At 36.4% G+C, this 17267-nt stretch overlaps 2 protein-coding genes across 2 annotated transcripts; both read left to right on the top strand.

The window, feature by feature from the left end:
• The first annotated feature begins 4926 nt into the window (after positions 1–4926).
• Positions 4927–9423, top strand: LOC149956101 (uncharacterized). The gene is made up of 3 exons (XM_090166760.1): positions 4927–5020; positions 5082–7027; positions 9214–9423. The coding sequence occupies exons 1-3, from the start codon at positions 4927–4929 to the stop codon at positions 9421–9423; spliced, it is 2250 nt and encodes a 749-aa protein (XP_090022886.1).
• LOC149956102 (4 kDa defensin-like) lies at positions 8249–13336 on the top strand. Its single transcript, XM_090164621.1, has 3 exons — positions 8249–8328; positions 9564–9617; positions 13091–13336. The coding sequence occupies exons 2-3, from the start codon at positions 9569–9571 to the stop codon at positions 13231–13233; spliced, it is 192 nt and encodes a 63-aa protein (XP_090020747.1). The 5' UTR covers positions 8249–8328; positions 9564–9568; the 3' UTR covers positions 13234–13336.
• Positions 13337–17267: the final 3931 nt, after the last annotated feature.

The following is a 17267-nucleotide window of genomic DNA, read 5'->3' on the forward strand; positions in this document are numbered from 1 at the left end:
ACCTCGGGGCTTTGGTACAATGGATAAGACTTATTAGTGCACGTTAATGTGTGGAAATTATGATGGAAAATATTATTTAAAACATCGATAATGACTATTAATATTTGGGTGAAAATTGGTTATTCTAGAGCTTTGCTCGTTGAGCTTCGGGATCTTAAAAAACCGATAAGTGTTTTTCATGCATGGTAGTTTTGAATAATTCTAACACGAAGAAAATAATCAGCTAGGATAATACCCAAGGTACTACCTTAAGCCCAAGTCATCGAGCGATTTTTAACATTCTTTGAGAAATTTTTCAATCGATTTTACGAATCTAGGAAAAAGTTCTTATTACTATCACAATTTTACTTCACATTTCTCTTTTCAAAAATTAATTTAAGATTTTCTGTACTGAATTTGTAACCCTACAACTTTAATTTCAATTTATTAACGGCTAATTATTAAAATTTATTATCCGCCTAAAAGTGTTCACGTAAAACTACTTTCTATAAACAAAACGTTTTCTACCAAAAGCCTGAATAAGTATTCTATAGAAGAGGCTTCTGATAGATATATGCTAAAATCTAGGTCGTATTCTTTCGGATAGTTGAAATACCTTTATTTATTTGGTTATAATAACAAGGTCTACAAAGCCTGGGTGGAGGATTATGTGTAAACATCAGGTCAGAGTAAAGCGTAGAACAATATAGATAATCAAAAATAAAAACACACAGAAAAACAAACAAACAAACAAACAGTAAAATAGGAGGCGGTAAAAACTTAAGGTGTTTTTAAGAAATCAAATAGTAGGGCGAGAAATTTTGGATAGGATTTTTCAGTTACAATATTGTTGGGGAGTGAATTCCAGTCATTTATTACACTGTGGGAGCAAGAGTTCAAACGGACATTAGATTGAGCTCTGGGTTTGGAAAGTTTTAAACTATGACCTTCGACGTTGGTCCGACGGTTTTGTGCTGCTGGTGAACCGACTGTTCCAGATTAACAAAAATATTACCATACTTCGATGATAAACGGTGCTTTAAAAAGGTCTAATTTTGTAGGGCTGCCAACCAAGATCATTAATCGGCTTTTGTCCTACATCCTAACCAATTTTGCACAAGTTTGTGCTGCTAAGGTCATAGGATTCTCTTAAAACGTTTCCTTTAACTTATTCTTAAAAGCCTGTAGAAAATGTATAAAACTTTTAAACGGCCCTTAAATTATGTAATTAAAACTTCAAAAGTAGTTACATGACTTGGTTTTATCATAGTTAAGAAATAATTCAATATTTTATTTAAATACACATCATAATTTGTTCTGAGATATTAGTAGAAAGATAAAACTGTATTATTATTTAAAAGTTAATAATTTTTTAAACAAAAGTTAATAAAGATTTTGTAATATATAAATATAAGGTTTGTAACCAAACCCTAAAATATTGTAGATATTCTTAATAAACTCCAACAACGATTTCCAAAGAAATGGAAAATATGCAATGGGACTTTCTTAAAAAAAAACTACGGAAACCTTTCTAAACGATATATTCCATTGGAATTTCTTAAGAAAACTATTGGGGAAAAATTTTAGAACGTGAGTGAATTTCTGAAAAAACCGAAAGGAAATTTTTAACCATGTAGTCAATACAAACACCATTTATTCATTTTTATCATGATCTAGTCAATGCAGTCACCATTTATTCATTTCAATCACGATTAAATCATTTTAATATATATAATCATTTCCACCATTGTTTAATTGCTTGAGCTATTATTTCATTATTTCAGTCTTTATAAAGATTTTAACAGTTAACTAATAAGCATTTGCCCGTCAGATAATTGTGTATATTTAAACCTATTACGATTTAAAGTTTTAAAATTTTGGTCACTGCTAGGTGGGCTTAAACCAAGATTTGAACAAAGTGGTTTTTAATTTTTTTTCCACCCAGACCTTACAATGCAACAGAAAATAAAACTTTGGAGGTTTCAAAAATAACAATTGTGTAAGATTCGAGGAGTTGGACATTTATGAAAAAATGAACGGTATTTGCAAATCCAGTGGATTTTTTGAATTTTTCAAAAATCCGGAGTTGTGATTTTTTGAATTTTTCAAAAATCCGGATTTGTGATTTTTTGAATTTTTCAAAAATCCGGAGTTGTGATTTTTTGAATTTTTCAAAAATCCGGAGTTGTGATTTTTTCCCGTTGATTTTGCGGATTCCTGGATATTTTCTGTGGATTTTACTCCGTTATTTGTGGATTTTACTCCGTTATTTGTGGATTTTACTCCGTTATTTGTGGATTTTACTCCGTTATTTGTGGATTTTACTCCGTTATTTGTGGATTTTACTCCGTTATTTGTGGATTTCTAAAAATCCACGAATTTGTTAATTTTTCTCATGGCGATGGTGGTTTTTCTCGAGGGTTTGTAGATTTTTCTCTGAATGTGTGGATTTTTCTCGGCATTCAAAAGTATTTTAAAGATCCACTGGATTGTATTTTAGTGCATGATTTCTGGATATATCCCCTGGATTTATTGGTTTTGATAATTTTTCCCATAGCTTTAGTGATACCATTATAATAAAAAGAATTACTGAAGATCAGTCATTTTATTTTAAATACAATACGAACGACTCGTTTCAAAGACATCATTTTTTATCTCATAAAAATGACTAGAGTTTAAATATAACAAACAATTCGTAACAATTTGGTTACTTTTTTAAAAACATAACTGTTTTCTCTATATTTTTAAATCTATGTATGAAAAACTATTGTCTGGCAGAGAAGAAACATAACTTTTTTATTCACTATAGCCCTGACTTAAAATGTCACAGGGTTTTAACTCTAATTTTCCCACATATCCTTCATAACACTCCTGGTCAATTCGGTTGGTTCATACCAATAGGATATTCTAATATTAAAGGAAAATTGTTTTAATGGTTTTATGTATGTAGTTAAAAATTTCCCGTACGCTCGATTTATGAAATTATGAAATTGTCAAAACCAATTATCGAAAGTAGCTGTAGTTTTCAAGTCTTCGTAAAAATAATAACCAGAAAGATTTTCAGAAAAACGCTTCCGTTTTTAAATATATAAAATTATAACACGTTTATGCACTTAAGCTTTTTTAAAATGGCGGGAGATATATTTTATCTTTTTTATCTCGATAATCTGGTTTGTATTAGAAACGTTGGAGTAGAAAAGATTTTAACCTGTGGTCTGGTTTTCAGAATAAGACACTTGGCAGAATTTTTAACAAGAAGTTTCAAAAATATCTCTAACGAGATGAGTATTTATTTACCTATATGTGTAAAGTTATTGTTATTCGCTTGAAACATGAACCTAAGCAGGCTCAGGTTGATGTTATGAATAAACAGTGGTGAGAGGCGAAGACCGTCATACATGGATTTTCTAAAACTAGTTCATTGGTAAAATGTGGTTTAATTATAGGTGAATATCCCACAGTGAATAATTTTTATATTTTAAATCTTTAAGGGAATATATAGACTAGTTGAAATTTGAGCTGTGATGCTGTTGCATATTTTAGAGTGTATCCCAAATCCTAAGGGTTTTGACCCAACTTGTTTGTATGAAAACAAATGTTGTAAATTTCAATAATGTTACTTCCAAATAATCCCAAAATTGTTTCTAAGCATTCCTAAAAATGAATCATTGTAATCCATTTAATTTAATATTTAACCTAAGTGTATACCATTTAAAATTAACGCGTTTCCCGAAGGGACGTTGTAAAACTATAAAAATAAGCCAAAATTCGAACCCTAGCCTTCGTAGCGTTAATGTTGTATTTTACCGTCCCTTCTAAGAAAGCCCATTTTTGTCCCTTTGCCATTGTAAAGAAAGGATGCTGGCACCGAGCGTTACTGGGTTTCCCCAAAATCCCTTCGGGCGATTTAGCGATGACCGGAACAGCCCGACACTGTGACGCTCGGAGCTTGAGGAATTTCTACCCCAAAACAAAAAACTTTCCATAGCATGGTAAGCGCTATTTCTGTGGAAAGTGAAATGCGCGCGAAAGAAAGCACCGAGCAAATATTATCTGGGCTTCTCACTTGCAATTTGGCGCGGGACCCATCAGGTCCAAATTTCCTCACTTCTCCAGAAAAAGAGAAACCCCAGAAAAATTCAAGTCGCGGTCGCTCCATAAGAGCAAAAATATAATTCAATTTGTTATTAACTAACTGTGATTTATTAATTCAAAGTAATTAAATTGGTTAACCGTTAATTACCTCGTCGTCTCCAATTAATTCCTAATTTCCTATACTTTTAAGTAAATTTAGTCTCTCCCAACAAAAAGGGTGCCACATAAAAATTGGTGCCGAAACCCGGGATACGTACAAACGCGAGGACCCAATAACTAACATTAATTTAGTTCCGAAATCGGACCAAGTGAAGTTCGTGAACCAGCTGTGCAGATTGGATAACATCGAAGTTAAAACCGAACGAGTAAAGTGAAAGGGATCCATGGCAGACTCAGAAACGAAGAGACTATCAGATTTACAGAAGTTTAAAGGGATCCGAAAAAAGGTCAGAACCAGCACTACCAAAATCCACACCGCTATGCAAAAACTGTACGCAGATCCAGCAGCAACCGTAGCGGATCTAGAAGACCAGATGTCCCTACTTGAATTAAGGGCAAAAACTTTAAATGATTTGGACGCTACTATCGCAAGCCTAATGGTAGCCCAGTCGGAGGACGATCCGGAAATCATCGCGGAAACCAATTCAGCTGAAACTTATCAGGACAGCATCATCTTGGAGAAAAACACAATCAAACGAAAGATTGCAGCAAAGGATAAGGCAGCAGCAGCGTCAAACACGCCATCCGGAAGTGTAACCGGAAATTCAACCGTAGTCACAGTCAGAGAGGAATCAAGACTAATAATAATCAGCTAGGCTAATACCCAAGGCACCACCTTAGGCCTAAGTCATCATGCGACTTTTGAAGCCCACCAATCACCATAAGAAAGTTCAAAGGAGACGTAAAGGAGTTGTCACAGTTCTGGAGCCAATTCAACTCATCAGTAGTCAGCGGAAGACAATCATCTAAGTCCACTCTTTTTTCTTATCTTTTATCGCTTTTGGAAGGGGAAGCGCTTAGCGCCGTTAACGGGTTTATTGTGTCAGATACCAACTATGATCACGCAGTAGCATTACTTAAAGAACGTTACGATAGATCAGATTTGGTAATTCATTCTTTAATGAACCAGTTGTTGAGATTAGATCCAGTAGAAAGTTCGCAGGACAGTGTCGCGTTGAGAAAACTTTACGATTCTTGTGAAACAAATATTCGGAGTTTAAAGGGTTTAAATATTGATATGAAAGTAAATTCTTCTACTTTAAGTCCAGCTATTGTCGGGTGTTTGCCAGACGACATTAGACTAAAGTTTAGCATGCAAAGAAGTAATAATGAGGCTTGGGACGTGGATAAATTATTAATATTCCTAAAAAGTGAAGTTGAAGGTCGCGAAACTAGTGCTCTGCTCAAAACCTCCAAAATTGAAAAGCGCGCGCCTAAAACCGAAAAACCGCCATTCACGCCCAAATTTGAATATCGCGATAAATCAAGGTCCACCACCCCTTCAAACTACTTAAGACCGGCAAGCGCATCAGCCCTAAACGTCAATATAGCCCCCGGCCCAAGAATCTACTGCATTTTCTGTAAAATTTCTCAACACCCTACAGTAGAATGCACAAACTACACCTTAGAAGAAAAGAAGAACATGATAAGAAGCCAAAGGAGATGTTTTCTCTGCACCAGAATAGGACATGACGCCCGTGTTTGTACCTCAAATTTCACAACCTGCAAATTTTGTCGCCGCCGTCACCACGCCGTTATCTGCGAAGAAAACCGTTCCCATAAGCCGAATCGAGAAGAAAAAAAACATGCAGTAGCCGAAGAAACCGCGGTAAAGAAGATCAATGTAACCACCGTTGCCGGAAGCCACAACATGGTAGTCTTACAAACAGCCATGGCCCTGGTCAGCTCGCCAGAAGAAACCGGAAGCTCGAAGACAATCCGATGCCTCTTAGATAACGGAAGCCAACCTACCTTTATTAAGGAGGAAATATCCAGAAAACTCCAATTACCGATAATCGGAGAACAATCCATCCAGATAGCAGAATTCATGAACGACGCCCCCAGAAGCAGTACCAGAAGAGTCGTACGAGTAGCAGTGAGGAACGCCAGACAACCAGACGGAGTGATCCATATCACCGCTATAGAAGTGCCTTTCCTATGCACCGCCCTAACCCTAGTAAATTGCGACCAAGTTCAAGATTTCGCCAGAGCGCGAAATATGGTTATAGCGGACGAACCCACCACCGACACGCCGAACGCCAGCACCATCGATCTCTTAATCGGAGCCGACCAGTATTACGACTTCTCCAAAGGACGAACCGAAATGATTGATAGAAGACTAGCCACCACAGAAACTACCCTCGGATGGGTCATCCACGGACCCTTAAACCTAAACAACGTATCGGTAAATTCTAACCAAATCACCGTTCTGAAGGTAAGCGTAACCGGAGCCAAATTAGCAGACACCATGAGCAAGTTCTGGGACATAGAATCTCTCGGAATTAAAGACAAGCCAGACGCAGATATCAACGGACAGGAAGTAATTGAAAGATTCGAGAAAGAATCCACATTCGAGAATGGCAGGTATCAAGTCAACTTCCCCTGGAACCGGCCAAAAGAAGACCTACCCAATAACCTAATCTTGGCCACCAAAAGAATCAGATGCCTAGTCCAAAGATTCAAGAGAGATCCGATCCTATACCACGACTACAAATCCATCATCGAAGACCAACTGTTGCAAGGAATAGTAGAAGTCGTCGAACCCGAGAAAGATTACCCAGTTGGTACCTACTATTTGCCCCACCAGGGGGTACGAAGAGACGGAAGTTCTACTACGAAACTCCGAGTGGTAATGGACGGATCAGCCAGCGCCAAGGACCAACCTAGTCTAAACGATTGTCGATGCAATACGCCGGGAAATTCTCGCCAAATGGAATCTCCAGAATGGGAAAGTGTATGTTTCATTATTCATTATTTAAATGGCTTTAATAACCCACGGTTACTAAAAAATCGCCTATTTTATGAACCCGAGAGTTTCCTTAAAAGAAAGTTTGAATGGTTGAAAAGAATAATCTATCACTTTAAGTCTTAAAGTCTGTCCTTTTATTTATTTGTACGTCATGTTCCTAAAAACTCGAGAACGGGTAGCACTAGAGCTTTGAAATTTTAACTCAATGTTCAGGGCCTGATTTCCAACTAAACGCGCCTAATTGCAAATACCTGACATGGTTATCAATCTAATTGCATTTTATTTTACTCGACTTTGAACTTTCGCCTCTTTGCTTCCCATATCTAGTTTCCCGGCTGCTCTCGGCTTTCAATTTTTTCTCGACTTCCACCCATTTGCTTCCCTTATTTATTTTCGGATATTTTTTTTTAAATGTCGCGTGGTCGCGCCGTTATTTGTTTTAAAACGTCACCCAGTTTGTTTTCCTCTCTTGAGTTTCTTGGGACCGTCCCGACCTTTTAACTTTTTTAACGGGTTAGTGTGAAATTTGTAGAAGGGGAGGTTTAGTTGGGATTTTTAAGTAGTTCAGGGCATTTGGTACGGGTGTTACGTGTGTTACGTTTTTGCTACCGTTTTTGCTACGCGTGTTTGGTTTTTGCTACAGCGTTTACCTTTCTTACGTACAAATCAGATCTAATTCATTAAAACTAAGACCCCGGGTGAAGCCGGGTATTAAAGCTAGCATCTTATAAGCCACACTCACAAACTTTTCATTTTCCTTGCAAGTTAATCAACTATACGCAACCTCAGAAAAAACCCAGTAGTTTTATTTTGTTGTACAGAACGCTTTTTATTATAAATTTCAATCGGTTGTCAATGTGAAGTGACCTTTGAAATACAGTTAATATAATAACTAATAATACAACAGCAAATAAATTTCTTCTTTGCGTCATTTTGATTTAGAAAATGCAGTCGACGTTTGAAGGTTTCAGTCATTGCCTACACGTAGATAGGGTAGCGTATACTTTTATAAGTTCTAACAATGTCGAAGAACCATCAACTCCGAGTCTATAAGAGACAAGACAATATGATTTGGAAACGTTGTACTTCTTTGGAAAAACCCGGTGGTGACAGTTTTGCGTAATTCGTATAGAAGCTCGAGTGTAGCGTATCCTATTATGAAAAATAACCTTGGTCGCTTAGGGTTTGAAAATAAATGTTGTGAATAAAAAGGCTTACCTAGCGAGAAAATGGTCATTTATTCGACAGAAGTCACTGAATTCGTGCAAAAAGAACTACTGGAAAAGGTAAGAAAATAAACTAATATTATAAAAACGACCAATTTCACTCTAACAAAGCCGTTCTAGAATTGTAGATTTTAATAATTTACCATGTTGTAGTTAACAAAGTTTATTATTTGGCCTTGCTCAGAGAACGCCGAACCGTTTTTAGCAAACGCCATGAGTAAACATGAAAAATAACAGTCAAGTAAAGAACTGGTTTGAAAACTACAAATTAGAAACGGTTTTCAAAAATTTCTAGAACACGTTCTTATTTGTAGTTTTAAACCGGTCAATACTGGAATACTGGTTTTTGAAAATTTCTAGAACACGTTCTTATTTCTAGTTTTAAACCGGTCAATACTGGAATACTGGTTTTTGAAAATTTCTAGAACAAGTTCTTATTTGTAGTTTTAAACCGGTCAATACTGGAATACTGGTTTTTGAAAATTTCTAGAACACGTTCTTATTTGTAGTTTTAAACCGGTCAATACTGGAATACTGGTTTTTGAAAATTTCTAGAACACGTTCTTATTTGTAGTTTTAAACCGGTCAATAGTGGAATACTGGTTTTTGAAAATTTCTAGAACATGTTCTTATTTGTAGTTTTAAACCGGTCAATACTGGAATACTGGTTTTCAAAAATTTCTAGAACACGTTCTTATTTGTAGTTTTAAACCGGTCAATACTGGAATACTGGTTTTTGAAAATTTCTAGAACACGTTCTTATTTGTAGTTTTAAACCGGTCAATACTGGAATACTGGTTTTTGAAAATTTCTAGAACACTTTCTTATTTGCAGTTTTAAACCGGTCAATACTGGAATACTGGTTTTTGAAAATTTCTAGAACACGTTCTTATTTGTAGTTTTAAACCGGTCAATACTGGAATACTGGTTTTTGAAAATTTCTAGAACCGGTATAACAATCCACCCAAAAAATATCACGCGCTTCGTAACGTCTTGCTGAGCGCACTCACTATGACGACAACGCAAATAGTATTCATAGGGCCAAATGACTTAGTCCACCAAAAATCTGCGGTCATACTAGAAATGGCTTGTATCGCTGAGCTATCGTACAAATCTTCATCAGCTCGTGGCACTTTGACCGATGTAGGATCTTGAATAGCAAAACAATTTAGGATTGTGCTTAAGCACATAATATTTAAAATATTTCAATTTAGCACCAAAAGTCCTTAGTAAGGCAACATTGTTTCCTAAGATAGTTAATATTAGTTGATTTATTTTGTTGTTTTCTGTTTCAGAAAAGATGAAATCTGTCACTTTGACACTACTTGTAATTTTGGCGGTCGTTCTTGGTGAGTAACGTTACACGTAATGCTGTTCATTTAATTAAATTGAAGGTTTTGTCAATTCAATTATTGTTTCATAAACAACAATAAATCTAGATTTTAATAGTGTAAATTATTACATGGTTTAGAAAACCGTTTTTATGAAAAACAACAAAACATTATTTCTGGAAATGTTTCCAAGTGTTGCGTATAGACAACCATATTATCCGTTACGCGGAACAGCTTCTGATTTTTATATCATAAGGTTATCAGATTATCTTATTTTGTAATTGAGCTACAGATCCACAGCTACGTGATATCTCTTATTCGGAAATCTCCATAGAAATGGTATTTGAATTTGAATCGACATAAGCATTCCTCGATAACTGTAGTTAAACATTTTATTAAACATATTTGAGGTGAATCCATATATATAAACCTTGCTAAATAGTTAAGTTTCCTTTTGGCTTCCCGCTCTTTAAAGGAAGACCAAGAGAGTTCGCCCTTAACGGCCGCCTTTGACGCCAGAAAATTATCTCCTACGGCGGCTTTTCCGACCACGTTCTGCGTCTGTTCTAATTTCGGAGTCGCTGGTTCCTTGAAACTCGGGACATAGTTGACGTAAATCAAGGCCCGCAAGGATACTCCCAAATATTGCGAAACCGATATATCGTTGAAAATTCTGGCTACTTCATTTAATTTTTAATTCGATTTCCGCACGGTACTGATGAACCTCAAATAGGGCGAATCTGGTATATCGTTGAAAATTCTGGCTATTTGTTTTATTTGTAAATCGTTTTTGACTATATTTCTAGCACGTTGCTGATGATCCCCAAATAGGGCGAAACCAGTCCACATTTGGACATTCGGGCAGTTTTATTTAATATCTAACTCGTTTTTAACGGAAAGATAAATTTGTTCCGAGTTTTGAGTCCCTATTTTACGCTCTTAGACCTGTTGTAAATTTTTTATTTCTTTAAATTTGTTTAGGGTTATGCTGTAGATAACGCAACTGAACACGATGGTACTTTCCCTCTCGTTACCTTAATTTAAACAAGTTGGCAAGCCAAAATATACCTCTCCTCGGAAGAATTGTCCCTAGTGGTAATAATTTCTCGAGATGACCCTTAAAGATATATCTCCGCAATTCAGAGTTATTTACTAAAAACGTAATCCTGATTCTATCCCTCCCGGTATAAAATTTTAATTATAATTAAAATAATTGAGACTAAACAACCGATTTTAATTTATTCAGAATATTATAAATTAAGTAGTTACAACAGTGAGTTAGGCGTACTTAAACAATGCACAATTGAATTTAACCCTTTTTTCAGTACAAGTTTATCAGTTGAATATAATACAAAGCAAATTTTAATGAAAGAAATATCTACATTGGGTATTTGTATTTTTCTCGCTTACGAAATACTTGCCGCATCTTTAACGCTCATTTTATTTCAACATTCGCCCTTGATGAAGATACCGTAGAATAGCTTTATTCGACATCTGGTAGTGGATGACTCGTAGACTTCCAGTTGACGTTGTGACACATAACGCATGAAAAAGACCAATGCCGTCCAATTTCCAATATCATATAATGAATCGCACACCCAGGAAATCAATGACTGCATTAGGAATCGTAGATATCCAAATATCCACACCAAATGTATTAACAAGAAGCAAAAACCTTACCATCAACAAAGCACAGAGAGCCACTTGCCTAAACGACAGCTCGTATATCAATAAACTTTAAATAAACTCCTTTGCATTAATACAACTATAGGTCGATAAGAAAACCCGAAAATAAATAACAAAAAACTAACCCACAGGTTCTACCCTTTAACCCTCTTATCTCTGCTGACTGCGTTAAAACAAGATTTGACCTTCAGATTTTCGGTGGTTCTCTGGTAGAACATTCGCCTATTATGTAGGAGGGCTCGGGTTCGAATCCTGGGTGGCGCATTCTTTTCAATCAACAAAGAAGAAAGTTACATTAGAATATCTTCGATGCAATAATTTAAATGGAACACGAAATTTCGTTAAATTTTAATAATACTCTGTTAATTTGTAATAAACGCTTCCGATAAAGCTGAAGGTCTAATTTTCGATGTAGCGTAATAAGTGTCGGTGGTTCTTTGGTAGAACGTCCGCCTGTCATACAGGAGGTCTCGGGTTCACATCCCGCCTGATACGATCGCGAATTGATACTAAGACGAATACCGTAAACACTTGGTGGAAACCCTGCCATTTGAACGTTGAGACGTTTGTCGTAACCCTCAGCACCCGGTCCATCCCAAAAGTCAATTAAGAAGAAGTTGGAGAGAAAAACCCATACTTACATAACGCATACATAACAAACTCGTCACCCACAACCGCCATAATACAAAGTCAACAATACCACGCTACACATAACATACAATAAAACTTTCCAATAAAACTGAGTTGCAACCGTCGCGACGGTGGGCGTTAGCGAAAAGAAAACAAGCGCACCCAACGCAACCGCAAGTTTATCCGTTGACGCTCACCGTCATACGGTCTTTTTGCCAACCTTTAAAATGAAAACACGGTTTTTCGACTTTGCCCCGGTAACGCGTTGGCAGCACACCGACACACAGACAGACACACAGACAGACAGACAGACAGACAGACGCGGTGATTGTAAAATCCCTCCTAGATGACATAGTCCCCTCGGAGAGGTAAAAAGTCGTAACTGGGGTTACGTTAAAGGTAGAGTTTCGTTTTTTTAAAACTAAAGTAACTCTCTTCTATTAAATAACTGCTCGCGATGCACGTTCCGCTTGGCCCGTGTTAATTATAACGTGCCACACAGAGCGTGCGTCGCGTGCAGTTATTAAATGATATAGAAGCTGGAAAGAACCATTTTGTTCTATTGCGCCATTTACCGCATAATCGGAGTAAAAATCTTGCTCATTAGAGCGCGAGCAATCGGTATTTACCTTGTGCCATGGTAACTTTGGGTTCATCTGGGGAATGAACGGGGATCAGATTGACATCTAGGGTACGTTCAGTAACATTCAACGAAAAAAAACCCGACGGATTTGATATTTTCCACCGATGAGCTTTTTCATCATAATGACGTCGTAAGTTGCTGAACGCTTTTATTCAGTCGTCGGTGTTTTTTAAAATGGCGTAGCATTTATAGTAGTTTTACGTCAGTAATGACGTCAGTCATCGGAAAAACCGACTCTTCCAGCCGATGACTTCGGTGAGTATCCGATGACTATCATGACGTCAAAACCGGAAACGCGAAAAAGCGTACAGTAGGAAACCGATGTCACCGATTAGTAATCGGTGAGTCCGATGAGCGCTGCTGAACGTACCCCTAATTTTCGATTAGACACGGACTAATAAGGTAATTTTGAGTTCGGGAAAAGTTGGAAAATAAATTTAAATATATGAGTAAGGGTGTGATCGATAAAGTAACCGCTTTTAATGCACCTGTGAATATTACCAATACGAATTAACATATTTGATATATTTAGCTCAAGAGCTGGTATCTGCTGGATTTGGTTGCCCAGATGAAAAGAAATGTAATGCTCATTGTAAAAGTAATCGCTTCCGTGGAGGATACTGCAACTTCTGGTTAGCCAGGCGCCGATGCGACTGTTATGGCAAACGAAGATAGTTTCAATACGCTTAAAAGAATTATTAATACTTTGTGAAGTGAAAATGTAAAATGTAACTAGAAATGAAATAATTTCTTGAATAAAAGCGGCAAAAATGAGAAACGTTTTTTTTTTAAAGAGTTAAAAGGTTTCGTGTCTGCACTTTCCAGTGGATCGGTTATAATTTGCAGACACCTGACATTCTGAAATTTCATTTATTCAAAAACCTTTTTTTAGTGTAATACTAAAAAAAAAGTTTTTTATAGTTTTATAAATTCTATTAAATTGTAATTTAATGTATGTGAACGTATAATCAGAGCTTATCTGAATTATAATTATACTGTGTGGTCAATTTAGTTGAGTATTTTATGGACAAAATTGCTTAGCATAGACATAAAAACCACAAATACAATTGCAAAGTCCCTTCGAGTTGTAGATATATTTTATAGTCCCGTTAGCCATATTCAATTTCAGGCAACGCTCGGTATTTTCAGAACTAAGACATCGTCTAAGTCAAAAACAATATTATGAAAATATAAAACTGTGCGTACAACGAAATAATGGGGACTTTCAACACTATGTTTGAGGACTAAATAAAGGCGCATGCAGAAATAAGACCGTTTGCAATTTTTCTGAAGTTTGAATTCAGCTACTGGACTATTTGTGGTACTACCTTTCAAAAACTTAAAGTTTTCTCCGACATTTCGCAATCCGAACAGAAGTCCGTGACAATTACGGATATTTAATTATTTCCGAATATGCTTCGTTACTCTCGTATTATCCTAGCTAATCAATAGTATTATTATTATTAAATATCTTGTTCTACATGTATATTACAAAAAAAATATTATGGCAAAAATTTATTTTTGGTCCACTTTAACGTATGGTAATAACTACAGTGTCCTCGTTAATTGAAACAATGAAAAGAAATGTTATTATCACAAGTTCCTTAAAATTAATTCTTTTAATAATAATAGGAAAAAGCTCAGCTACGCTGAGTAAAGAAGGTGCTATATAGGTAGACCTGAGTCATTCGTTGCGGCCAAGAAGGGACAGGTATTTGAGTGGATAATAAATAGTTTTAAATGTAAATTAATTCCAATACAGTTTATTTTTTGGGGTTACACACATACGTAATTTACGAGGATACCGTATACCTTTAAAATTGTGTAGTTTTTGACTAACGCCTTCTAGTGACCTACGCTGTATGTATACAAGTACAATGTACCTTTTATTAACGATTGTTCGCGTTAATTTAACACGCGAAAAAAAACAAACCTATACATATGTAACAACAAACGAAGCTTTTAATAAACAATTAACGGCAATGCGTACGCGTCAAAGAGCTCTATCGAATGAGACCAATTTTTTTCGGTCACTCTCCCTTTAAGGGGGTTGGTCAGAGGGGGCGGAAATTAAAGGCACGCGTGAGGGGGTGGAAAATCTCTGGACCAACTATACAAACTATACAAGTTCGCCAAGAAGGCGATAATATTATTTCGTGCCACACATAAACGACTTCAATAAGAAAGTGCCACACTTATTTCTTCTGACCACACACGGTTTCGATAAGAAAGTTCCACCCTTATTTTTTACTTCTGACCACACACGGTTTCGATAAGAAAGTGCCACACTTATTTCTTACTTCTGACAATACACGGTTTCGATAAGAAAGTGCCACACTTATTTGTTACTTCTTACCATACACGGTTTCGATAAGAAAGTGCCACACTTATTTGTTACTTCTTACCATACACGGTTTCGATAAGAAAGTGCCACACTTATTTATTACTTCTGACCACACACGGTTTCGATAAGAAAAATTTCCACAATCCAGGGGGCGCCAATAATAAAATTTAGATTTATTATTTTTCGCAGCTCCATCTACCGTGTCGTCGCTTTTCCACGCCAAACAAACTACAAACCAACACTTAACGACATTCCGTCCATAGCAATAGTGTCACTTCGAATATATATTCGATGTGAAATTAAAAATCCGGTGAATAGGGAAATCAAAATTGATAGAAACCTTGAACTAATAAACTGGTCACCTTCTATTTTTTTGGTATTATTTAGAATTAATAAACTGGACACGTTGACCATTGATCCCCAAAATTTTTAATAAACGAACTGGCTGAGCAATTAATAAACTGGTCTTTGACCACCTGATCACCGTTATTTGCAAGTCTGGTAGTTGCTAGCATGGGCTTAACTATTTTTCGAAATTAATTTTTGACAATGTTCGCGCTAATTTAAAATTAATAACGCGAGCAATTGTAAACTTTGACAAGAATTTCAAATAAACAAATTTAGTTCGGGAAACGTACGTACCTGTTTAAGGAAGTTCACTTACCTAATTTGTCAGTCCAGTTTCCTGCTGATCGAGCTTTACCAGTTTCAGTCCTGCTAATGCTGTCTCCCGCAGTCCTGGATCCTCCGCCCGAGGAATCGCCGTTTAACACATTGAGAAGTACAAAAATATTCGACCAACACTTGCCAATATTTGAAAGTTTAAAAGATGGTGAAATTGTTAGCATTAAATATAATTGTGTTAGTATAAACATTAACACCCCAAACATGGTTTGTGTATTTGAAATTATATTGTCGAATCATCCAGTTTAAGTCCTGATAGAATTGTACGATTCTATAATAAAAATAATAATCTACGTAAATATTAATATTGAAATAATTATCGTAATAAAAGGTGACAGAATTTTTTTAGGCAGCGTGCCTGTTGTTCTTTCTGCGTATCTAAATTTGTTTTATTTACTTTCCATCTGTATGTATTCGGAGAGAGCTACCGCCGTTTATCGGAGTGAATGTCGTGTGGTAAAGTTTTAATATGCTGAAATCTCGCTGAAATGATAAGATTACGATTATTCGTTCTCCAGCTTTAAACTTTATAAACATAGGCGAACAAATTTGCCAGATTTTTTGTTTCCCTATCCGTAAAATGTGACTGGTGAAGTTGAGGAAAACCTCATCCTTCACGATACAAAATAAAAAATGGCAAAGTGGAATAAATTTTATTATACTGTAATAGCGACAATACTAAGAGATAAGGGTCGTTCAGATGACTTTCGGTAAAATTTTAGCTTAGCTTTTGCGGAACTTTTTATATCACATAATACCGTATGGATTTCAAAAAAATTGAAGAAGAGAAAGAAACAGTTGAAACGTGGCTAGAGGTGGAAGAAATAGAAAAGCATTAAGAAGAGCGGAATTTAAAGTTAGAAGAAGCTAATCGGAGAGAAATGCTACTGTGAAATAAAGTGAAATATTTAAAACAGTGGCGTAGCTAGGGGGTGGTGGGGGCGGTCCACCGCGGGTGCCACCCGTTTGCGCGTGATTTGGGGGTGACACCCGACCGTGATAAAATAAAAACTTACGCAAACTAGAGATTAGTAAGTAGCACAACATGATATCCACCCCGGGAGTCACCTGTGTTAGCTACGCCACTGGATATAGTTGGATTGAAAATATTGCAAGATTCTTGGAAGAGAGCTGAAAATTTGAATTATACAGTGAAACACGCGATCTAATTTAAAGAGACCGTCAGTTCGAAATGAAATTAGGAGTTATTGACGTCGTAATTGAGTACCATTAAAAATGTTCGTAATATATCCTCCGATACACAAAGTATAGACAGCACGATACAAACAAGCTCCGTTGCACTGAATCTTTATTTAAAAAAATAACATTACATCACCGATAACACGAAAAAACGGATTAATGAGATTAATGGGAGGGGGGAGGTCTAGTGAGTCTGGGAAACAAAGGGGGGAAGCGGAGAGCATCTGGCTGTTACCGTCTGGGATTCGAGATATCAGATTGATTACCTTGAACCCCTGCCGGTAACCGTTCTCATTTGTTTATACTTATGGGGAATGACTATTACATCGCTTTTTACACACAATCCTAGGGATTTGTGTGTATTAGTCTCACGTACAGTGTAGCCGATGCCGATGCCGATGCCGATGCCGATGCCGCCGTGTCGCGCATATCTCTGCAACGGTTAGGGCTAGAAGAGTCAATGATATTTCCTTCGAATGTA

This window comes from Leiobunum rupestre, chromosome 2 (assembly GCF_980474605.1).
Source record: "Leiobunum rupestre chromosome 2, qqLeiRupe1.1.hap1, whole genome shotgun sequence".
NCBI classification, from domain to species: domain Eukaryota; kingdom Metazoa; phylum Arthropoda; class Arachnida; order Opiliones; family Sclerosomatidae; genus Leiobunum; species Leiobunum rupestre.

Coding starts and splice junctions, on each gene's coding strand:
- LOC149956101 (XM_090166760.1), top strand. CDS start 4,927: ATGCGACTTTTGAAGCCCACCAATCACCATAAGAAAGTTCAAAGGAGA. Junction 5,021..5,081: donor GCCAATTCAACTCATCAGTA/GTCAGCGGAAGA, acceptor CGCTTTTGGAAG/GGGAAGCGCTTAGCGCCGTT. Junction 7,028..9,213: donor AATCTCCAGAATGGGAAAGT/GTATGTTTCATT, acceptor GAAAATTTCTAG/AACCGGTATAACAATCCACC.
- LOC149956102 (XM_090164621.1), top strand. CDS start 9,569: ATGAAATCTGTCACTTTGACACTACTTGTAATTTTGGCGGTCGTTCTT. Junction 9,618..13,090: donor AATTTTGGCGGTCGTTCTTG/GTGAGTAACGTT, acceptor TGATATATTTAG/CTCAAGAGCTGGTATCTGCT.